Source organism: Sciurus carolinensis, chromosome 12 (assembly GCF_902686445.1).
Source record: "Sciurus carolinensis chromosome 12, mSciCar1.2, whole genome shotgun sequence".
Taxonomy (NCBI): Eukaryota; Metazoa; Chordata; class Mammalia; order Rodentia; family Sciuridae; genus Sciurus; species Sciurus carolinensis.
This window is the reverse complement of record NC_062224.1, coordinates 86,767,216-86,791,857: the sequence shown is the minus strand read 5'-3', so window position 1 is coordinate 86,791,857 and position 24,642 is coordinate 86,767,216. Positions and strand designations below refer to the sequence as shown.

Sequence of the window (24,642 nt, the reverse complement as noted above, 5' to 3'; positions counted from 1 at the left end):
GAAGGGAGGAAGGGAGGAAGGGAGGAAGGGAGGAAGGGAGGAAGGGAGGAAGGGAGGAAGGAAGGAAGGAAGGAAGGGAGGAAGGGAGGAAGGGAGGAAAACTAAGTAGCTGTCATATTTATTTAGTGCTTCCTATTTATTTGATTTGCAGTACAAAGATAGCTATCATCAATGTAAAGCTATTACAGCTATTACAGCACTTTTGAATCAGGAATTAATGTAAAAATTTTTTTAAATCAATAAAATAAAATATCTTAGACCAAGAGACAATTCTGAAGCTGACAGGATTTATTAAAGGCATTCTCTTTATGTCTTTTCAGAGCATATGATTTTAATAGCCCATATGTTTTCAACATTCAGTCAAATACAGTATAACAAGTTATTTAGCATAAATATATATATACACAATATTTTACAAAGACACTGTTTCTGACAATGAAATCATGAGTTTTGAAAGCAGAAACTAAAGATTAAATATTGAACATCAAGATGAAAATTATCATTCTGATACTTTAGGAAGTTTTTAAAGGAAGTACAGTCTTCAGGAAAAATCCTTATATGTATATGTATACTCTGTCAAATTTGACAGTAAAAGTGCTGACCAGAATTTACCATGACCAGAATCGATTTGCAATCTCCCTAACATGGAAACCATCAGATCTATTCAAGGAACTGACAGTCAGTTTCAACTAGTTATATCAGGTGGTATCTATCTGAAAAAAATCATTCTCAGGAAAATGCTAATGTCACTCAAGCAGAGTTACTAAGTGTCTTTTCAAATCACACACATTTTTGAGGTAAAAACTATCAGATTATTTCCATAATGGAAGATTCTACCAGTAGAATATTATCTTTATTACTTGATCATAGGTAAAGGATTTTTAAAGCTATGAAATATAATAAGGATTTTGTGTGTGTGTGTTTGTGTATGATGCTGGGAACTGAACTCAGGGGTGCTCTACCACTAAGCTACACCCCCAGTCCTTTTCATTTTATTTTTCTAATTCTGAGACACAGTCTTGCTAAGTTGCTAAGGTTGGCCTGGAACTTGTGCTCTTCCTGCCTCAGTCTCACAAGTGGCTGGGATTACAAGTTATACCCAGTTGATAATTAGGGTCTTTAATCTTCATCAAATCATACACAAACCCTTTCATTACACCTTTAGCAAAGCAAGCAATGTCAAGAAAAGAACCAGTCTCTGATCTCCCAAATGGGATTCTGACAACATTTCATTAAATTACTCTAATATAGTCTCATTTTGAAACAGATAACACAGTAAATTATTATGCCAGTAAGTCATATTACTAATATGTAATTATACTATATACTTAGGTAATATTTATAATTTGTAAAGAAATAGGAAATCATGCCTCAAACATGTATACTATTAAAAATGGGAAACCAGTTAACTCTTTGGAAAAGTTTTAGATTTAAGAATGCAAATAAGCTGCCTGGTTAAATTTGTATTGGCAATTTCACCATAAATCTTATCCTAGCTATTTGCAGGGAAGAGAATGCACAGGCCCAAAGGTATACTGATTATTCATGTTTCCACCATTTATGAAAAAATAACCATGTACAAACACATTAACAAAGCACAAGAGATGGTATATCAGTGTTAAACATAAAATTCAAGACAACTGAAAAACTGAAAGACACAACCATTCACTCGGTCCTGAATTCCTAATTTCATTCTCTTGGCTAAATGTTCCAATATAGTAAACACCCATTTAAAATTGTCAGCTGAGAAAATTCTGAGTGCACATTTTGGCATTTTGAAATGATTCCACAATGCTTATCTTGTCCACACTCAGTGTAAGGTCATCAACAGACTGGACTTCTTTGAAATAAATACACTGATTTCTTTTCATATTCTCCTGCATAAGGAAAACTGCCTACCAAGTTTTCTTTTTTTTCATGGATGATCACCAAGTGCCTATGTGCTGGCACTCACACCCACTGAATCCTACTGGGCATGCATCCCTGTGAACTCGCTGCCGGGGACATATTGTCCTGCAGTTCATAGACATACTTTGGTACACCTTTATTCCTACTGTAGTCGGTCCTGCTTGATTTGGATTGCTCCTCTTCTTCTCTAGTGTCTTGATTACAAAATTCCTGGGGTCTCAACAAATCAGGTCTTTCTTCAGATTCAAAACATAAGAGAAGTGACTTAGCTAGAGATTCTAGTTTGCTGTGACTAGCTTGTATTTGCTTCTCACAGTTGTCGACGGAAGTGGAGAGGTCCTTGAAGTCATTGTGAACATCACTGGTCAAGTTACAAATAGTTTCAACACAATTCTTAAGAAGATGTACATCAGTGTGGCATCCTAGGCAAGGGAGAAGAAAGAATTAATTACCCTTTCCAGTTTTTGTCAAGTATTTATGACTGTTATGATTCCAGATATGCCTTAAGGCAAAGTGACTCTTATCAAGACAATTATAAACTAGTCACTATGATTCTGCTAAAGTGTTTATCTGCTATATAAGCTATTATGTAGGCAGAAGTGCTCACATGCATGTTAGGCCCCCACTTGATTATACAAGTTCCTGTGCTGGTAATAACTATTATCAATGCAACAGTACTCAGTGGGTTTTAGTTAGTGAGCTAGGCTAAGAAAGAAATATAGAGTCCTTAAAATATATTACTCTGATTACAAATTCTATTTTAGAGCATTTACCTCTCAGTGCAGAAATAATAACTTGAATGGTTTTCTCTAAGCAATGTTTTAACTTCAAGAATTCTGGGGCAAGATTAGACATCTTCTTGGAATTCTGGTATCCAGAGTCTTCTTGTACTTGAGTTCTGAAACTTTTCTGTGCAAATAAATAGTTTTAAAAATATGTAACAGGCTACATGGAGGTATGATATTAATTTCCAGAATATTATCTTTAAGAAAGAGAGTTTAATTTCCTTATCAATGCTTAATTCCATTTCTGTAAGCAAAACCAAATTACAATATTACTATTTTTCAAAAACATAAGACCTTTCAACTAATTTTGAACCAAAGTCCTATCATCCAGTTATGTGTAAATGGAATAAAGCAGTTCCATTTGTTTTAAAATCCATAAAAGACAAACTTATTTAATTTTTAAGAATTCGGGGCTGGGGAGATAGCTCAGTTGGTAAAGTGCTTGCCTTACAAGCACAGGGCCCTGGGATCGATCCCCAGCACCACCAAAAAAAAAAAAAAAAAAAGAATTCAACTTTAAGCTGGGCAGTTTGGGAGGCTGAGGCAGGAGTATCACAAGCTCAAAGCCAGTCTCAGCAATTTAGAGAGGCCCTAAGCAACTTAGTAAGGTCCTAAGCAACTGCCTCAAAATAAAAAATAAAAAGGGTTGGGGATCTGCCTCAGTGATTGAGAGTTGCTGGGTTCAATCCCTGGTTTAAAAAAAAAAAAATTAACTCTGTATCCTATCTGTTTTATTTAAGTAAAAAATTTCATGGCATAGAAATTGTTCTCATTTTTAACATATTGATTACATAGTTTCTATTTTTCTGTTTAACTATGGCATAAGCGTAAATAATTTATCTACTTCACATGCATTTTTAAATCTTAGAGCACACTGATTATTAAGCAATTTTAGCCTATGATGAATGACCATCCAAACAAAAGCTGATAGTAGCTGTTAAGAAATAGATAACTAATATTAATAAATTTCTATGAAATCTATTACTAAAACTAGAAAGTTATGATACCCAAGAGGAAGTAGCTAGAGAACTACATGTTTCAATTAAATATGTACTAAGGAACTATCTCTGGCTAAGGACAAAAAAATGAAATAAAAATATCTGCAGTTGAACCAAGTAAAATGATTAAATATACTAAACAAAATAAAATGAAAACAATTTAAAGCTTTTCTTACTTTTTTCCATTCAGAAAAGATATTTTCAAGAGAGTTGATCAATCCCATGGCACTATCTTTCATCTGTTTAGTAACCTGTAGAGAATGTTAAAATATTTTATTATACAAACAATCATTAAGAAATGTAAAAACTGGAATTGTATGGTACCAGATAGGGGAAAAAGTTCTAGTCTAGAAGCCAGAAGATTGAAATTCTATCTCTAGGATTGCTTGAGAGTATTTAGATCATATAAGTGAAATTTCTTTAAAAATAAATTGCACATAGATTTATTTATATAAATAGATATTTATTTATATAAATAAATATTTATTTATATAAATAGATTTATTTATATTTATAGACACTCTCTGATGTTTTTTTTAATAGAATCTGCCTTTTATTTAAATGTTTATATGAATAAAATTTCTAAAACTTCCCTTGGAAGGAAGTGAGGTGACTAACACATCCAGAAAATATTCTCTAAGAACTTTCCAAATGTTTTCTTCTTTGATTCTCAAATTATGGCCTTATGCTTCATATGGTACTGCCCCTCAGTCTTAACTCCTAAGACTCAGAACCAGGGTGGGTGCTCCAACTCAAATCCTAAACCTTTGCTTTTACATTGCTCAATGCTGCCCCCTAACGTGTAGCTTTAATTTGTGCCAGTGGATTCTGTTTAAGTATCTAATTGGCTTTACCAACAGAATTCTTCCCTAGGTAAAACTCAGAATTTGCTCTATGTGGTATAATAAATTTTAAAAATCCAAATTCTTTTTCCCTAGTGACTGCAGTCTTAAAATGTGACTCCAATGCCTTATATGTTTGACCCTATTTTGAGCCAATTTCTTTGAATATTCTATTTTTTTCTGTTGGAGGTTCTTATACATTTTAAGTATAAGAATATAAAACAAAATTTCACCACAAACAACAAAGTATAACTTTGGAAGAAGGTAGAGAAATGAGAAGTTGGATAGAATTCTGCATGAAAAGGCAGATAATACAAATTATATATAAGATAGGCCTGATTCGTTTTCTGTTTATTTCCTCAAAACAAAATAGTTAACATCTATACCTACTTTAACAGCTTATTAATAAGCGCATTCACATACTTTATTTCATCTTCACTTTCATTAACTTATTTCTATACCCTTTTGTATTTATTGACAGAAAAATTCTACAAACAGAATTCCAGTGATAGATACAAAATATACAAAGTGCAAGAGGCAGATACACAGAAAAAAACATGTGCCAGCAAGATGGGTGACAGGATTTGCCATGCACTATATTTAGCATTCTTGAAGACACTGCTTCTTATTCTCATATAATCCTCAGAATAATTTTATGGAATAAATATGATCATCCCCACCTTTAAAACAGAACAACTGAGGCACAGGTAAGTTATTCAAGAATAAATTGGAAATAGGAGAGCAGCTTAATGTTCTGATATGAAATCACTGATGTGAATGCCTCCGGAAAAACATTTAGTTCAGGATAATTGGATCAAGAAACAACGTCTGTTTCCCTGCACAGCAAAGGAAACAATTAAAAATGTGAAGAAAGAACCTACAGAATTGGAGAAAATCTCTGCTAGCTACTTTTCTGACAGAGGATTAGTATTTACAATGTATAAAGATTTCAAAGACTTCACATCAAAAAACCAAATAGCCCAATTAATGAATGGACAAGTGAATTAAACAGAAACTTCTCAAAAAAAGAATATAAATGGTCAACAAATATATGAAAAAATATTCAACATCATTATCAATTAGGGAAATGCAAATCAAAACTACCCTGAGATTTCATCTTACACTGGTCAGAATGGCAGTCATCAAGAATACAAACAGTAATAAATGCTGAAGAGAACGTGAGCAAAAGGAACACTATTTCCATAGTGGTACAATCACTACAGAAATTAGTATGGAGGTTCCTCAAAAACTAGGCACGGAACCACCATATGACCCAACTGTACCACTCTTAAAGAACTAAAGTCATCATACTACTGTGATACATGCATACCCATGTTTACAGCAGCACAATTCACAATAGCCAAACAATGGAACCAGACTAGGTGTCCATGAACAGATGAATGGATAAAGAAAGTGAGTGGTATACATATACAATGGAGTTTTTTTCAGCCATAAAGAAGAATGAAATTATGTCATTTGTAGGAAAATGGATGGAACTAGAAACCACTATGTTGAATAAAATAAGACAAACTCAGAAGGACAGGGTCATATGTTTTCTGTCATATGTGGACACTAGAGAGGAAAAAGGAAAAGAAAGGTGGGGGAGCAGGGATCTAGTGAAAAATCAAAGGGAGATCAGTAGAAGAAAGGGATCAGAGGGAGGACTCTATGGAGGGAGGGGGAAAGCACTGGGGAGGGATATGGGTCGAACTATATTGTTAAATCATGTGCATTTATGAATATGTAACATCAAATCCCATCATTATACACAACTATAATAATACACCAATAAAACAATGTGGAAAGGAAAAAAAGAAAAAGAAATGTTAGCTTCCATTCTAAGATGGAAGAGTAGGGACCTAAACAAAAATAAAGAAGAAAAAGACAACCAGAAAATGAACACTAGGTGTCACTACCACACTCTGCTCTGCTTAGGAGTGTATCTTCCGACTGAACTCTAACTGCAAATAGCTGTGACAGCTAGCAAAAGGTTAAAAGGCTGCAGCAACTCAAGAATAACTTGGGAAAAGATCATCATGACATAATGGTATCATTGGTCCCTTCAATAAGAAATAATCCAATACAAACTAAGATATAAAAATTTATAAAAATCAAATTCACTGCATCAAACTATTTTTTAATCGACTTTAAAATTATCTGGTATAGAACATTCTTTTGTTCATCTTACCTCATTTTGTACACACTGCCTTAAGAGGTCATGCTTAAATTCTTTTGCTTTTTCCAGTCCAGAATCTAATAGAATCTTCATTCCTGAGCCTACACCATCACAAATAGCACCCATGAAATCCTCCTAGGAAAAATGTTCAAGCATTAACTGTGTTAAATTCAATTTTTTATATTTTTTTAAAATATAAGATAATTAAGTTATTATTAAGTTCAACTAAAGCTAGACTAAGAACTAAGAGTCCACTAGGAAATCAAATTAGCAGAACTATTATTTAGTATTCCACATATAACATGTAAAGAATGTTTATCATCTTAGGAAGGACACTGTTTTGCTGGAAACACAGTAACATTCTAACATAACATTGTGTTTTCTTTAGCATAAGTAATAAAAGCAAGTAAATATAAATTTTCTAGAATGACAGAAGTTTTCATATGTTGTTTGGGTGAGAAAACCTTCCATGGTAGGTGGCCATCATCAAACCAAGGACCCAAAAGGCAAAGTAAGGTTTGTAAAATCATTGGGTATACTTAATCAATTTAGACTGGAACAATTTTAAATCTCATTGCCAAACAAAAATACAAGTTATTTTGAAAAATAAAATGTACCTTTTATGTTTAGTGATACTAAACTAAAAAATCTCTAATGTTCCCTCTGATCAAGTCTTTCAAAACTCATGCTGATAAATTACCTGGATACTGGCAGGCTTATTGTTACCATTTTCCAGAAAATACAGCTTGTTCCCTTTCAGAATGGCTAACTGTCCCACATACTTAACAGCTTGTTGTATAATTTGGATCACTTTATTTTGAGCCTCTTTTACCATTGATGAAATATCTGAACAGCATCCCTACAAGATAAAAACAGATCAGTGTGTCAGATTCATGAGATTATAAAGGGATGCTAAAGACTAGATAGAGAGTGGGGTGTGGTTCAGTGGTAGAATATATGCTTGGCATGTGCTGGCTTCAATCCTCAGCATCAAAAATAAAAAAATAAATAATCTAAAGAAAATAAATTCTGCATTCCTTGACATAATGGCATGTGATAGAACCAGAAACATGCAGCCCTATGGCTACTAAAGGTGACAGTAAGAATAAGATATAGTAGACTCTCTTCTCCAAGATCTTACACACTTCTAGGAGACATAGGGCAAGTGAGAAATAAGTAGATAAGAAAGAGAATTGATAAGTGAATGAAAAGAAAGGAACAAAGTGGTGGCCTTTTGCCTTTCAACTTTTCCTGTCCTTACAAGCATCTAATAGATAGTGTTTTTCTTTTCTCAGGGGAGAAGGAAAAGGAAAGGGAGAAAAAGATAAAAATCCAAAATCTTCAAACTAAAGGATTCCCATAGCTAGAGAAAAATAAGAGAAAGGAGGCAATGGGGGGGGGGGCAGAATCAGATAGCATAAATATATAGGGATGATAAGTAGAGAAGAAGGTAGAGAATGAGAAGAGGAAGGGAGAGGGGGAAATGAGAGGAAACATGGACTGAATTTAACAAAATCATGCTACATGCATATACAAAGGTACCAAAGGGAACTTAACCTTTATACACATGTAGAAAGTACCAATCGAAAATAAATAAATAAAGGAGTGAAAAGATGATCAGTAAATCAGAGGATGGAGAATAGGGGAGGAGAGAGGGGAGGAAAAGGGTGGGGCTGGTGATTGAAACAAGTTGCTAGCATGTATGATTTTGTCAAAATGAACACAACTACCATGTATAACTATAATGTTCTAACAATTTTAAAAAAAGCTAAACAAAGAAAAATGTCCCTTATAGCTCAAAAAAAAAAAAAAAAAAGTGGGGGGGAGCTTCCCACATGCACTCAGAGCACACATATCTAAAGGCATGGGGAAGCTTCTCACAAACTGTTCTTTCTGTTCCCTGCCTACTGCAACAGCTCTTAGAATACTTCTCTTGGCCTTCTTTCTGGAAGATGCTAACTGTGTTGCTACAAGGTAAGGATTCTCAAACCATACTTCACTGGAAAATACAGTCAGTAACCCCAGTTTTGCCAGCTTCACATAAGATTCTCATGGGCTCAACCCAACTTCCCTTCCAAGCCACCTAGCTCTCCATCCTTGGTTCTCTATATAAAATAGAGAATCCTATGGTAATTTCCAGAAACTTTCATCAAAAGAAAGCACAAATGGTATAATTACAGTGATTTGGGAGGCTGAAGCAGGAGACTTACAGGTTCAAGGCCAGCCTCAGCAACTCAGCAAGGCCCTAAGGAACTTAGTGAGACCCTGTCTCAAAATAAAAAATTAAAAGGGGTGGGGAGTGGCTCCATGGTAAAGTGCCCCTGGGTTCAATCCCCAGTACAAAAAAAAAAAAAGCAGGTATACTTGGTCTTTTCCTGCTCTGTCACTTCTTCCACCCTGCTGCACTGAACTTGGGTGGAGTTCCATCACAGGAGACCATGAATTCAAGGACCATGTTTTAGGCACCATAGAAGGGCTTGTAACTAATTCAGCATGAGCTGAAACTCAATCCATAGCCAGAGCAAGACTACTTCTCTCCCCATGACAGAGCTAGACTGCTTCCCTCCACAACTGCTTCTCTTCCCTGTACCCATTATTGAAGGTCAGCAGAGAATAATGGTACAGTAGGAACTCTGGGCCCAAGACAGTCTGGGTTCATGTTCACATCTGATCAATTATGTAACACCAGATGGGCTACATATCTTCCCAGAGCCTCCATTTCATTACTTATAAAACAGTGATAGCAGTACCCACTTTTAGGGTTTTATGAAGATTAAATGAGTAAATCACTTAAGATCACTGGTACACAGAGAACCATGTAAGTCCTGGTACAACAAATCAATTAAAAACATCCACAGTCATAGGATTTCAAAACAAAAAGCACCTCTTAAAAATACTACAGATCTAATTTTTGGAAGATGCAGGTAAGTGGAAAGTCAATAAATATTGAATAAATGAATGCATCAAATAATACTAAAGAATCAATTTACCTGTAAAAATAACTGTAAGTAGCCTCCCAGTTTTTTAACTTCTTGTCTCAATTCATCTTCAAGTGTTGCTACATCAGTACAAGGTAGAAAATCACTCAGCCAGTGTTTGATTAAAACCACAAGCTGCTCAAAAGCACAAGCAATTTGGATAATAAGCAACTGGGCTGCTCGATCACAAGAGAACACTTTGAAAGAAGAAGAAAGATTATTAGAAGAAATAATCTCCAAATAAAAGAACCCACATATGATCACTAGTAAAACATTTTAACATTTTAAAAGATGCCTGCCAAATATGTCAAATAATCATTCAAAACAAAGTATAATGTGCAGAAAATAATCATCATGTGAGTTAGAAAAAGCAGTGTGATTGCTTACAGTTATCTTGACTTTCTTCATCTTGTTCTTCATGGGCTTTGGAAATGGCAAACAGCCCATTATAAATTTTAAGAAAATTATTTATCAGGCTATCTGCTATAGTTTTTTCTTCATCATAACTCTGTCCAAGAAAATCTACTGATGAGCCAATCAATTCTTTGCAAATTCCCGGGAGATATGATTCTGCCGAATTTGAACAAATGGTGCTTGATTTCTCCATTAAGCCTACATCAAACAGAAAATAGTCATAAGCCTAGTTTTCAGGTACTATACTTTCAAACAAATGTATTAATGCAGGCATATTATAGAATCATCAGCTGGTAACTTCAAAATAGTATTCTTATTTCAATACATCCTTATTTCTATATGCCAAAGTGAAAAGTGAAAATTAACCCCTCATTGCACCAGTTCACAGGGTTAGCAGCTCTTTAACCACAGGTAGGTAACAGAGAATTCAAATAACCCATGAACCCATTGGTTTACTTACTTTGTGATAGGGATTAATTTTCCCTTACACCTGAGGAACTCTAAATTGATGAAATAATGGTTTTACATAAAATTAGAAAGTGTTTAATTCATAAACTGGAAAAGTTGGCAACAATCAACTACATAAGAAGAAATGTCTCAGTACCTCTACTTTATAAGAGTTGTTTCTCAAGGTATATGATATGACCCAGATAGGCAGAAGTAATGGGCTATCTACAGTTAATACAGCATACCTCTGGGAGTTAGACTTCTAGAAACCATTAATTTTCTAATAACTGTCCAAACCAGAAATAAATAGAAAGGCTTGAAAGAGCTCATTTGGATCCTCCAGAAATAACTTTATCCTGCAGTGCTAACTATGAGTATAATGGTTCTTGTTCAATATGCAAACAGTAGTTTTCTGGTCTACTCTACATGTGATTAGAAGGAGTAACCTAAAAGGGAGGTAGAATAAAGGGATAGGGTTGGAAATATCAACTCAAAGATAAGAATTTGATGTGGAAAGAAGAAAAAAAAAAGTTACCAAATTCAAAGCTACATGCTAATAGACTTTTTATTTACTTATTTATTTTATTGTAAACAAATGGGGTACAACTTGTTTCTGTTTGCAAATGAGGTAGAGGCATACCATTTGTGTAATCATACATTTTCATAGGGTAATGGTGTTTGATTCATTCTGTTATTTTTTCCTTCCCCTCCACCCCTCCCACCCCTCTTTTCCCTCTACACAGTCCCTCCTTCCGCCATTCTTGGTTAATAGACTTCTGAAAATTACTTTTGTAAGACATCTGACTCTCAAACAACAATGAATAAGCAAGCTGTTACAAGATATATATCTTTTTATTTTTCTGGTAAATTAAAAAAAATCTACAGCATATTTTGTTCTACCTTAAATAAGTAGGATCATAATCATCTCTTTAAAAGATAATGTTATGATAAGAAAGGAGACCCTTATTTCTTTAAAGTCAACATGAGATATAATTCCTTTTATGGCTACTCATATTCCTTAGGACCTTTATTAAATAGATTATTACACAGTAATGTTAAAACTTTTATTCACTAAGGTAAAATTCATACACTACAAAGTACACATATCTTTAGTGCACAGCTTGTTTTTTTTCTAACATATGTATGTGTCTGTGTAACCCCCACTTAGATCAGTACATACAACATTTCCACCATCAACAGGTTTCCTCTTCCCAGTTAATACCCAGAAATAGAGGTAAGCACTATTCTGTTCTCAACTACTATAATCTATTGTGACAGAAGCCATAGTTTTGTCTGTTCTTAAACTTCATATAAATAGAATCAACAGCATGTATTCTTTCATATCTGGCTTCTGTCACTCAGCATTATGTTTTGGTGATTCATTTAGGTGACTCTGTAAATCACTCATTCCTTGATTTTTATTGTTGTGTAGTAGGTTTTTTGTCTCTTTCTCTCCATCTTTGTTTTTTTTTTTTTTTTGGGTGGTGCTGGGGATTGAACCCAGGGCTCTGTGCATTTGAGGCAAGCACTCTACCAACTGAGCAATATCCCCAGCCCTGTCCTGTTGTTTTTCAATATGGAGTCTTACTGTGTTGCCCATATTGGCCCTGAACTCTGGGCTCAAAGAATGCTTCTGTGTCAGTCTCCCAAGTAGCTGAGACTAGGTGCTCATCATCACACCCAGTTGGAAGTAGTTTTTAAAATTTAATTATATAGGTAGTTCTACATACAAATTTATAGTGTAGCCTCTCTTCTATATATAAGTTAATGTCATAATGAATATTGGTATGACATAATTATTCAGAGAAGTAATTTCTATAGCTTTTAAGCTTTTTTTTTTTGGTAGTGCTGGGGATTGAACCCAGGGCTTTGCACATGCTAAACAAGTACCCTCTACCACTGAGTTATGCCCCTAAACATTTTTGTCAATTAAAGTGGAGGAGGACTGGAGATGTGGCTCTCATTAGTAGAGCACTTGCCTAGCATTTGTGAGGCCTGGGTTGGATTCTCCACACCACAAACACACAACCCAAAAAGAAGAAAAGTAATTTTATAATAGATAACATATGCATTACACAAAATTTAGAAAGAACCAAAGAGTATGCAGTAAAAGGGAAGCCTCTTCACCTGTCCTGACCCTATTCCCCAACAGATAACCAGGACTCTGGGGGGATACAGTAATTCTTCAGAGAGATCTTATTCATTTATAAGAATCTATGTATACATCTTGCTTTTTCCCTTCATGCAAATCATAGCACATAATATATAATCTTTGTGTTTTGTCTTTTTCACTTTCTGAGTGAAAATTATTTCTGAGTGAAATAATTTTTTATTCACTTATAAACATATGTGTCTTCAACATTTGAATTGCCAATCTATTAAAAAGTTTTAAAATAAATGACAGCATACAGAATTTTAAGAAGTGGAAGAGGCTGTCCAACACACCCTCCTTATTTTACAGAGGAAACAGAAGTTCTAGGATATGAAATGATTTGCACAAGGACATGAAGCAAGTGGTAGAGCCAGGACTTGGTGCTTTTCTTACGATACAGAAAACTTGAAAAAAATACCTGATGTATGTGAGGAATGCAAATTCTGAATTGGGTGGACTTGCATGTCATGTAAACAACCAGAAATTCTTCTGTTCTTCATCATACTCCTGCTCCTAAAAAAAGAAAAGGCAAACCATAAGATCAGTAGTTGTATACTTTCGCATTGTCCGAAGTTGGCGAGGGAAAGGGTTCCTGTCAGAGGAATGGGCTGGCTGTAAATTAATGGCTAAGAAATTTATTTAATAGAAAAAAAACACAGGAGATAATTATCTTTTGAATCAGGGGGCATGTGGGGCTGAGCCATGCTAAAGGGTCTGGCTCGAACAACAGGGAAGAAAACGTTTGGTTTATTTATAGCGGTACAGGCAAAAGGGGGACCAAAAGGAGCTTCTTCCAAGAGAAATAGGATGGGGTGGAGCTAAGCAAGACATTTTGCTTTAGCGGGTCATTGGCACATCTAGGGCATGCAAATTCCAGCAGGGAGCCGCCCTGTGTGGAAACCACATACTGCAGGTAATCTGGAACAATATTTCATGATTGCCAGTTCCTGAGAGCCAGATTCCTGTGTCTGATGGCTCAGCCAAACAGGGTTTGCAGGCCATGGATGGCTGTACGCAGTATACCACAAGGAATAATATTACTAAGAATGTTTACATTTGAATTCTCTAAATAATATTAATATGCATTGTATGCTTTTGATCAAGGGTCAAATTCATTTGGATCACTGAGCAAAAATTTTACTATTTACGAGCATTGTTCTAGGCATATAGTTAATTAAGGAGAATGAACATTTATCAAGCACTATTATTTATAGGTTCTGGACTATGGTGAAACATGGCAAACTTGTCTTCTGGCCTCACTGAACTTATAGTCCAAAGCAAAAGAGAAATTGGGCAAATAATTACAATAAAGAAGTGAGTGTTATAAGGGCATAGAGTGCTGTGGTAGGTCCCAGAGAAGAATTTGGCCTGGCCCAAGTGAGTGGGAGGACCACCTGGAGCAGGAATAGCAAATGAGGGGCAGGCTGGGAAAATTGGGAACTTTGTCTCACAGTCACTAGGATATGGGAAGAGTTGCAATAAATTACACATGTAGGGGCTGGGGAGATAGCTCAGTCGGTAGAGTGCTTGCCTTATAAGCACAAGGCCCTGGGTTCGATCCCCAGCACCCCCCCCAAAAAAAAAATAAGGGGGGGGTGGGCTGAAGATGTAGTTCAGTGGTCTAGTTCCCCTGGGTTCTATCCCTGGTACTGAAAAAAAAATTGTATAGAGAGTAGCAAGAGGTTCTGGGGCCATATTGACGCTGACCTTGTGGCTGACCTTGTGCACCAATTAAGGAAGGCTGGATTTTATCCTAAGCATATTATTCAAGAAAGAACTGTAAATGGGGAAATGGTCCAGGTAAATAAACATCTAGGCAAATATCACAACATGGGGTTGCCTGTGAGGTGTGGCAGTAGCACAAATGGAGGCAATGATTCTATCCCCAACCACTCCGTCTTTTCCCTCAGGCTTAAAAACACAGAAATCTCTCCAACATACGACTGGCTGTCTAGCTGCTACTCTTAACTGCTTCTCCAAAATGGAGCCTACTCTCTCTGCTCCTAAAAAAAGCAGTCTCCTTCCATACTGTCATTCATGTATCAATTTTCTAAACTCCAAGCCCAGCTCATTAGGTCAATTTGAAAAGTGACCTAGATCTAAATATGAATCCTTTGATCTAAATGTGGATCCTTCATGTTTTTTTTTTTTTTTTTCCTAACAAAACTTTCTACTACTATTGGTCATACAAAGAAAAATACTATTTGTTGAAAAAATTGTTAAACAAAAGCATTCTATCAGTAGTAGCCTAAATATTTCAAATATGAGTCTCCCTGCCCCACCGTGAATTCCTCAAGAAAAACACAGAAATATGACAGAAAGGAAAAAGAAGAAATATCAATTCTCAAATATTACAGCATTTCTACATAGGAGAAATGAAACAGGACATTATTACAGTAAGTCTTAACTGGGGAAACTGTTATTCTTGCAACACTATCATAGTTAAACAATGTTTAACCCCAAATAAAGAAAATGCTTGTCATAATCCTTTCAAAGAGTTTTTATTTAACCTCAGGGGAAAATTTACTTTTAACTGTCAACAGTACATATCAAAATTTATAGGCAGCCAAATCAGTCTATTTTATTGCAGAACAACTGTGGCATATCATTGCCGAGCAGCAGTTCTATAATTAAGAATCTGTCACTGTTTCCATTACCTGCAGGCATTCTCAGAGTTTGTAATTCTGTCATAAACATTCCTACAAGGCTGAAACTTCATACACAAGGTCTCAGACTAAGAACAATTCATTTTTTAAAAAAATGATACTTTTAAATTACAGAAGTTCTCAAAAATATCTCTGCCAAAAGAAAACAACTAATTTCAAAATCTTAGAAAATATTACAAAGTGTTGATTTTCCAGTAACATTTTAAACTTCTATTGGTTTCCTATTAAAGTCAGCAGGAAATAAGATGTAAATAGTCAACGGTAGATAAGCTAAAAGTTTAGCACTCATCAATTATTAATGTTCATATTGTGAGCCACAATTCTAAATACATAGCTGTTTACACTTGTTTATGAAGAAAACTGTAAGGAAATCTGTAATTCTAAAGTCCAAAGGAATTCATAAATCGTTCTCTAAAGAATTGCTGGTCTGGTTTAAATTTGGCAGAGGTTTATATTATTCTAGGTTGGTTTACATAGCCCAAGCCTTATCTACCCAATTCTACCTATTGTCATGTTTTGCTCACTTTGGTGCCAGAGCCCAATACTATTTTGAGTCATTAAAACAAGACTTGTAGAAATCACTGTTTACTTACATTGCACCAGAAATCATATCTCCTGTTTTATAAGATATAATTTTATACATGTCAAGTACCCAAAAATAGTCCAAGTTAACATTTATTGAACACCTACCCACTGTGTAGGATCTTTACAAACATTTTCTAATCTCCATAATAACTCTGCAATGCTGTCATTATCAAAATCAAAAAATAAAAAACGGTTGGGGATGTAGCTCAGTGGCAAAGCGCACCTGAGTTCAAATGCTCAGTACTGAAAAACGAGACTGAAAAAAAATATTTAGAAACCCAAATGGAGCCTGACCTGTGTTGAAAATAATGAAATTAAGAAAAATGAAAAACAAGTAATTTAAAATAGAAAGATGCTGCTTTCTGCCAGGTGTGGTGGCGCACACCTGTAATCCCAGCAGCTCAGGAGTCTGGGGCAGGAGGATTCTCTTGATGTGTAAATGTCATTTGCTTAACTTACATTCTAAAAATTCCCAAATGCCTTTTCAAAGTTCCAAACTTGAATAAACACCCAGATATCCCCTGAGAACCTCAAACTCATCATGTTTAAAAGTAAACTTACACTCTATCTCAGGGAACATGATTTCCCTTTGGTCCATCACTCAGCTTAAAATCCAGACTCATGCTTGAGCCATCCACCATTTTCAACTCCACAGTCCCCAGGTCCTATTGATTCAGCATCTCAAATACGTATAAAACCTGGCATCCTTCTCAAGTCCTTCTGCCTGGTCTTAGTTCAGGTATTTATCAAATGCTCCCGCTTCTCTTTTTAAATCCTGGTCCATTTTTGTTTCCTCCGGACATGCCAGACAGTAGTCATCACAGAAATATTTGTTTAAAAACAAACTAAACAGCCAAACTATTCTAAGACCAAAGCCTTTCCATACCATTTTGCTTCTCTACAATCTGAGCAATCAAGATGTAAGCAGAACTAGATTTTATAATATAAAGCTGTTCCCCCGCCCTTTCCACTGCACGCATTTCCCCCGCCTCCCAACTGCCTGTCAGTCTGTGAACATCCTAGCTAGCTATTGGTTCATCAGTCAGCTTGCAAGTATCCTTCTCCGTTATTGGTCCCCTTAACCTGCAGAATTTGACTGCTTAAGGATAGCTCCCCGCCATTTTCTCTCTCTTCTCCTCACTTTCATGCTTCCTCTCTCCTACTCACTTTCTCTCTCTCTCCTCCTGGCTTTTCACACTCTCTCTTGTGTGCACTCTCTCTTTTCCTCTCATTTTCTCTCTTACCCTGCAGGGAGACACTTTTTGCTTAATAAACCCTCCTATGTCAGTTCCCGTGTCCCGAGTGGTTTGTGGCTTCTTACAGATTTTACTTTAAAAATACCTATTTACCAGGTGTGTTGGTGTATGTCTGTAATCCTAGCAACTCAGGAGGTTGAGGCAGGAGGATCACGAGTTCAAAGTCAGCCTCAGCAACTTAGCAAGGCCCTAGGTAACTCAGTAAGGCTCTGTTTCAAATTTTATTTTTTTATTTTTATTTATTTTAATTTTTTTTGCGGTGCTGGGGATTGAACCCAGGGAGGCCAGCACTCTACCAACTGAGCTATCTCCCCAGTCCTCAAATTTTATTTTTTTATAAATAAAAATAAAAAAGTCTGGTGATGTGCTTAGTGGTTAAGCCCACTTGGTTCAATTCCAGGTTCAAAAACAAAGCAAAACAAAACACCTATCTACAATGGAATTCTTCTTAAGTTAATAAGCAACATTTGTCATATATAGAAGCTTTCTATCATCATGATTTATTCTTTTGTGATGCTCATACTAACTTGAATGCATTTAAAATTTATAACTCAGTAAAATATTATAAAATATGCCAAATTCTCGAGAAATTATAATTTAAAAGTAATACTTTTCCTTTTGGTAGGAAATTAGATTTATGCTACTCTAAGTTGCTTTTAAAAATTATATGGTGAAATACTGAACATTTTTGTTCTTCTTGTAACAGACTGATAATTTAATGACCTAAGTGCTATGCTATAATTTGATCACTAATATACTATTCCACTTGTATTTCTAGGTTCTCTTCACAGATCTTCCCATCATGACAATAAAGAGTTTTTTAAAACGAAGAAAATTATGTATAATTACAAAACGTAGCATACATCTATATATATAGTAAATATAAATAATATTGTACATATGATGTGTGTGTGTGTGTGTATTCAAAGAAAACCAACAACAAAAAAGCTTTTACCTCCTCCTAGAAAATGAAGAGACTGGTGCATTTGTAATGTCAGGTTCCCATTCATCTTCAGGATCACAAAACACATCTTCACCCCTGTTACTACCATTACTCTAAGAAAAAAGAAATTTGGTTTCCATTAATTATAAGAAAAAAAATTGTTTACCAACTAAGGAAAAATTAACAGAGTTATAGGTTATTTGATAAAAGTTAAAAAATGATAATCCTGATGAAATTAAAAATGAATCACTTGATGCCAAGATTATATTAAAGTGATATTAAAGTGATATACTTTCATCACTTTGAAGCAAAAGAAATCATTAAATATCTCAGAAATAATAAACTTGGTATTTAGAAGACATATTAAAAACAAAACAAAAAAATCCTTAGGAGAGAAATAAAGGAATAATCTGACAAGGTAAAAGACGCAATGACTTCTTGATTGAATATACTGATCACGACAATAATCTTCATCGCAATTTAAATAAGGGAATACCGATTTAAATTCTACCAAAATACTATGTAGATTTTAATTCAGAGAGATTATAATTACATGGAAAAATAAGTAAAGAACTACAATGAATGGTTCAAATAGGAAGTAAGTTAATAGTGAGGGTAACTCACTACTAGGGTTTAACGTATATAGTAAAGCAAGAACAATCAAATGCTTTCAATACTGTTTTAGTTGAATTAAATACACAAGCAAATCACATTCATTGTAGAAAAATTGGAAATTACTAATACATATAAATTCAAAGAAAAACTCAAAAAATGACAAATCCATCTTTTTAAGAGAAGCACATTTCCATATGATATATTTCAGTTTTTTTCGATGTTCTGTATGAATACACCTTGCATTCCTGTAATAAGCCCCACTGGTATTGGAATAAGTATTAAATATCATTTTGGGTTTGGTTTACTAATATTGTTAATATATCATTCATGATTTTTATAGCTGATTTCATATTAAGGTTGGTTTATCATTCTCTTCTGAGTCATCCTTTCAGTTTTTTGGGGTTTATTTTATTTTTAATCAGTTATTCCAGCATGGTAAAATGCACTGTGCCACCTTCTATAATAGAGCTTTGTTTGTTTTTTGGGATACTGGTGATTGAACCTAGAGCCTCACACATGCTGGGTAAACAATCCATCACTGAGCTGTACTGCCAGCCCTTTTTAAATATTGAGACATGGTCTCACTGAATTGCCCAGGCTAGCCTCAAATTTGTAATCCTCCTGCCCCAGGCTTCTGAGTAGCCAAATTTCAGGTGTGGACCACATTTTATAATAGCTTAAGCAGAATTGAATTCATCTCTTCTTGAGGCACATCACTGACAAACTTTTCAAATTATTGTATAGTTATTCCTCTACTAAGTCAGCTTTCATTATTTATCTTTTCCTATGAAGTCTTTCTAGAAAACTGCCAAATAACATAAAAAATTTCTAAAAATAATGTTTATTAAAATAATTATAAAATAATTTTAAAATGTTCTCTTCTTTATTTAAATGCAAATATTCTCATTCCTAAAATCATGTCTATTCTTTCAAAACTTCATAGCTTAGGTTTATTAATTTCTAATTCACTAATTATTATTATTTTTTCTTATAAGGATTCCTTCGTTTGCTTTTCTTTTTCCTAAATTGGGTTAAATATTTATTTCTATTGTTCCATTAAATAATTCAAGTATTAAGGTTATCATTTAGTAATATCCTCTAAGTTTCAACATATAATGTCTTCATTATTGGAATTACCTAAGTAGTGTAGCATGTAATTCCACTAGTCATGTTATTTAAAGATGGGATGTTTGAATAAGAGTAGCAATGCAACAATTTAACAGTGTAACAAATTAACAATACATGTTGCAATAATTTTGGGGTAATTAGATAATTAGTATAGAGAAAAATTAATTTTAAATTCATACCTCTTACAAAATACCATAATAAATTCTATTGATTCAAAAATATGAACTTAAAAAACAAAAATGCAGAGGACCGAACAATGTTTCAGTAAGACCTCTGGATTAATAGACGCAAATTAAAAATGCCTGTATAAACAAAATGAAACCAAGTAAAAAAACACATAATCAGGACAAAGATATGCATACTACATATAAAAAAAAGGTTTATCAAAATATGCAGAAAACTTGCATATATATAGAACTTCATTACCCACATTTACTAGACAAAAAATTCAAAGGTCATGAATATGCACTTTACCTATAAGGAAAAAAAAGAGTCAACTAATTATTAAACAGTTTCACTAGTTATTAAAATACAAATTGAAACACGGGTAATTGGTAAGTGGCAATATTTCTGGCAAGCACTTTGTCATTGAACATTAAAGTATAATAAAAAATTCATATTTTGGTACCATTTTTGAAAAACAGAAGGCAAGGAATTAAGATAATAAAAAACTAATATGTAAAGAAATATTCTTAGTCATGACCATTAAAAGCAACAAATAATTGGAAACACCCAAACTTACAACAACAGGAAAATGTAAATGTAAATATGTAAAAATGCACATTATCAGGTTTAGGAGGATAACTTCAAACGATATGTTTTCTATCAAATCTCTTTGAGTTTAAATGTAAAATTTTAAAAATATATAATTGTAACTCAATAAATCAGCATTAAAATTCTTTATCACTTATAACTATATTAAAATAAACCAATAAGGGTCTGGGTTGTGGCTCAGTGGTAGAGTACTTGCCTAGCTTGTGTGAGGCACTGGGTTAGATTCTCAGCACCACATGTAAATAAATGAATAAAAAATAAAGGTCTATCAACATATAAAAACAATTTAAAAAATAAATAAACCAACCAATAAAACTCTACTTACATGCAAAAATAAAGTAAATATACAAAATCATTAATGTTGGTTGGTTTGGGTAACTGACGAATTGCCTTTGTTTTATTTTTTAAATTTTCTTTCTTTGCAAGAATATGTCTTATTTATTTATTTATTTATTTTGGGGGCATGGAACCAGGAATTGAACTCAGAGGTACTTTAACACTGAGCCACATCCCCAGTCCTTTTTTAAATATTTTATTTGGAGACAGGGTTTTGCTGAGTTACTTAGGGCTCTACTAAATTGCTGAGGCTGGCTTTGAACACATACAATTCTCCTGCCTCAGCCTCTAGAGTCACTAGGATTACAGGCATGCACAACTGCGCCCAACACTTTTATACTTTTTTTTATTTAAAAATGTTTACAGAGATTTTAACAATATTCCATACTTCATAAAGTTCTTTCATAGCTGCAAGTTTAGATTCAAACTTTTCCAGACTCCAGAAAGTTGAGATCCCAAGTTGTAGGTTACGAACCCGAATAGAAGTTTCACAACTACCTTTATCTGATGCATCATGTCTGAAAGAAAAAAAATAATACATATATATATGTACTTTTTTTTTCCTTTTTTTGTAACAGGGATTGAACCCAGGGGCTCTTAACCACTGAGGCACATCCCCAGTTCTTTTCATATTTTATTTTTGAGATAAGGTCTCGCTAAGTTGCTAAGGCTGCCTTTCAATTTGCAATCCACCTTCCTTAGCCTCCCGAGTCACTAGGATTACAGTATGCGCCACCACACCCAGCTGAAAGAAAATTTTTTGAAATGCTTATCCTAAAACATACACACCCATTCATGTCAATTTTCTGGATTCAGTGCATCCACTAGACGTGGTGTGCACACCTATAAACCCAATGACTCAGGAGGCAGAGGCAGGAGGACAGCAAGTTCACAGACAGACTGGTCAACTTACCAAGACCCAGTCTCAAAATAAAAACTGAAAAGGCTGGGGATATAGATCAGTTTTAGAGGGTCCCTGGGTTCATTCCCCTCCCGGGTACAAAAATTAAAATAAAAATCCAGTCTAAAAGGTCTAAATCATTCTTTAGTCTAAAAGGATTAAATCGTTCCTTAGTTAGCACTTTTATTTTAATAATAATCACATTTGATATGTATTATATAAGAATAACTTCATATGTAAAAAAATTTTTAAATCAAATGAAATTTCTTTTAAAAAGTATCTTCCTTTTAAAAGCAGGGGTAGGGGAGTATAGCTTGGTGATAGAGCACTTGCCTAGCATAGAGGAGACCCTGCCTTTGATCCCCAGGGGGTGGGGGTGGGGTGGAACGCTAATAAACTAAATTTCAATTCAAAATAAAATCAGTAAATTCCTAAAACATCTAAATTATTCTGTTTATACTATCTCTTTCCTAGACATACATTGTACAATAAACTTTAGAGAAACTAAATTTAAAAAACAAGATTGTATGTAGATCAATTAGTTTAAAACAAAGAACTGCTTTGTAATCAAGATAATAAACTACTCACCTGCCAAAAACATAATATTTTTTAAATTTGTTGCTGATGGCATTGGCTTCCTGAATCATCATTGAAAGCTTCATGGTGCTCCAATTTGGCTGAACTAATACAAAGCACACAAAGAAAATTCAAAATACATATATGATCACTAACATATATCACTAGGCAGAACAATTCCAGAAAACAAAAGATTGATTTTAAATAAATGGTTTTAAATCTATATTACAGAAAGTTAAGAATGAAATTTGAGTAATTTTCCTTTAAATCTCATTGTCAAAATGAAATATTCTTCTAGGACACAGTGGTACATGCTTTTAATTCTAGCTACTCAGAGGTTGAGGCAGGAGGGTGGCAAGTTTTAGGCCAGACTCAGCCAACTTAGTGAGACCCTGTCTCAAAATAAAATAAAAAGTGCCAAGGGCTTAACTTAAGACTAGAGCATTTGCTTAGTCTGTATGAGGCCCTGGATTCAAACCCAGTACTGATGGGAGTGGGGTTGTAGCTCAGTGGCAGAGTGTTTGCCTAGCACATGTGAGGCACTGGGTTCGATCCTCAGCAGCACATAAAAATAAATAAATAAAATAAAGGTAAGTGCCCATCTACAACTAATATACATATATGTTATACTCCATGCATGTATAATATGTCAAGATATACTTTACTACCATGTGTATCTAAAAAGAACAAATTTTAAAAAAGGAAGAAAGAAAGAAAAGAAACAGCACAGGTGCCAGGTGTGGTCGTGTGCCTGTAATCCCAGAGGCAGGAGGATCACAAGTTCAAAGCCAGCCTCAGCAACTTAGTGAAGCTCCAAGCAACTTGGCAAGACCATGTCCCTAAATAAAATATAAAAAAAGGGCTGGGGATGTGCTCAGTGGTTAAGCACCCCTGGGTTCAATTCCCAGTTCAATTTTAAAAAAAAAAGAAAGAAAAAAGAAACAGCACAGAAATAGAACTGAGACATAAATAGAAAGATATCCTGCATTCATGGATTAGAAGAATTAATATTGTTAAAAGTGTCTGTACTTCCCAAAGCAAAGTACAGATTCAGTTCAATCTCCATCAATATTCCTATGTCAGTTTTCACATAAGTAGGAAAAAATCCTAAAATTCATATAAAATTAAAAAATATTTAGAATAACTAAAGCAATTCTAGGCAAAAAGAACAAAACTGGAGGAATCATACTGCTGCGATTCCAAAATATACTACAAAGCTACAGTATTCAAAACAGCATTAAAAACAGACTATATGCCTGATAAATGGAATAGAACAAGAGAGGCCAGAAATAAATTTGCACATTTATGGTCACCTTACCTTTAACATTGGTGCCAAGAACACAGCACACAATGGGGAAAGGACAGTGTCTTCAATAAATGGTGTTGGAAAAAGTGAATCATCACATGCACAATGAAATCAGACCCTTATCTCCCACCATATACATAAGGCAACTCAAAATGCATGAAAGAATTAATATAAGACCTGAAGTTGTACAACTACAAGAAGAACAGAAGGAAAAAATTTCTTGACAATGGCCTGAGCAGTTGTTGTTTTGGATATAACCCTTAAGAGCACAGACAAAAGCAAAAACAGACAAGTGGGATAGCCTCAAACTAAAAAGCTTCTGCACATCAAAGGAAATAATCTACAGAATGATAAAAGATATTTGTGAACTATATATCTGATAAGTGATTAACATCCAAATATATATAAGGAACTCAATAGCAAGAAAACAACCTTATTAAAAAATGGGCAAAAATCTGAACAGCTATTTCTCAAAAGACATACATATAGCCAAAAATTCAAAGGTGTGCAACATCACTAATCTGGGAAATGGTAATCACAATCACACTGAGGTATACTTCACACCTGTTAGAGTGATTGTTATCAAGAAGACATGAGAAAAAAGTGTTTGTAAAGATGTAGAGAAAAGGAAACCCTGGCATGTCTTTGGTGGGAAGGTAAATTATACAATCATTATAGAAAAGAGTATTGAGGGTCCTCAAAACATTGAAAATAGAACTACCATAAGACCCAGCAATCCTTTTTTGTAAAGGCAATGAAATCAGCTCCTGTGAAGATATTTGCACTACCATGTTCATTGCATCACTATTCACAATAACCAAGATGTGAAAACAACCCAAGTGTTTTGTCAACAGAT

General features: G+C 34.4%; 1 protein-coding gene and 1 non-coding gene across 2 annotated transcripts in view; one reads left to right on the top strand and one right to left on the bottom strand.

The window, feature by feature from the left end:
* Positions 1 to 279: 279 nt before the first annotated feature.
* Kif14 (kinesin family member 14) overlaps positions 280 to 24,642 on the bottom strand; it is a 56,141-nt gene continuing 31,778 nt past the window's right edge. The window contains 11 exon segments of the mRNA XM_047520833.1: positions 280 to 2,330; positions 2,682 to 2,817; positions 3,868 to 3,942; positions 6,722 to 6,844; positions 7,410 to 7,568; positions 9,700 to 9,884; positions 10,075 to 10,299; positions 13,119 to 13,213; positions 18,163 to 18,263; positions 21,392 to 21,521; positions 22,493 to 22,586. Of these exon segments, the coding sequence (XP_047376789.1) occupies positions 1,951 to 2,330; positions 2,682 to 2,817; positions 3,868 to 3,942; positions 6,722 to 6,844; positions 7,410 to 7,568; positions 9,700 to 9,884; positions 10,075 to 10,299; positions 13,119 to 13,213; positions 18,163 to 18,263; positions 21,392 to 21,521; positions 22,493 to 22,586 (1,703 nt within the window). The 3' untranslated portion in view covers positions 280 to 1,950.
* On the top strand, positions 14,201 to 14,276 carry Trnai-uau (transfer RNA isoleucine (anticodon UAU)). Its single transcript has one exon. It is a non-coding gene; the product is annotated as a tRNA-Ile (tRNA).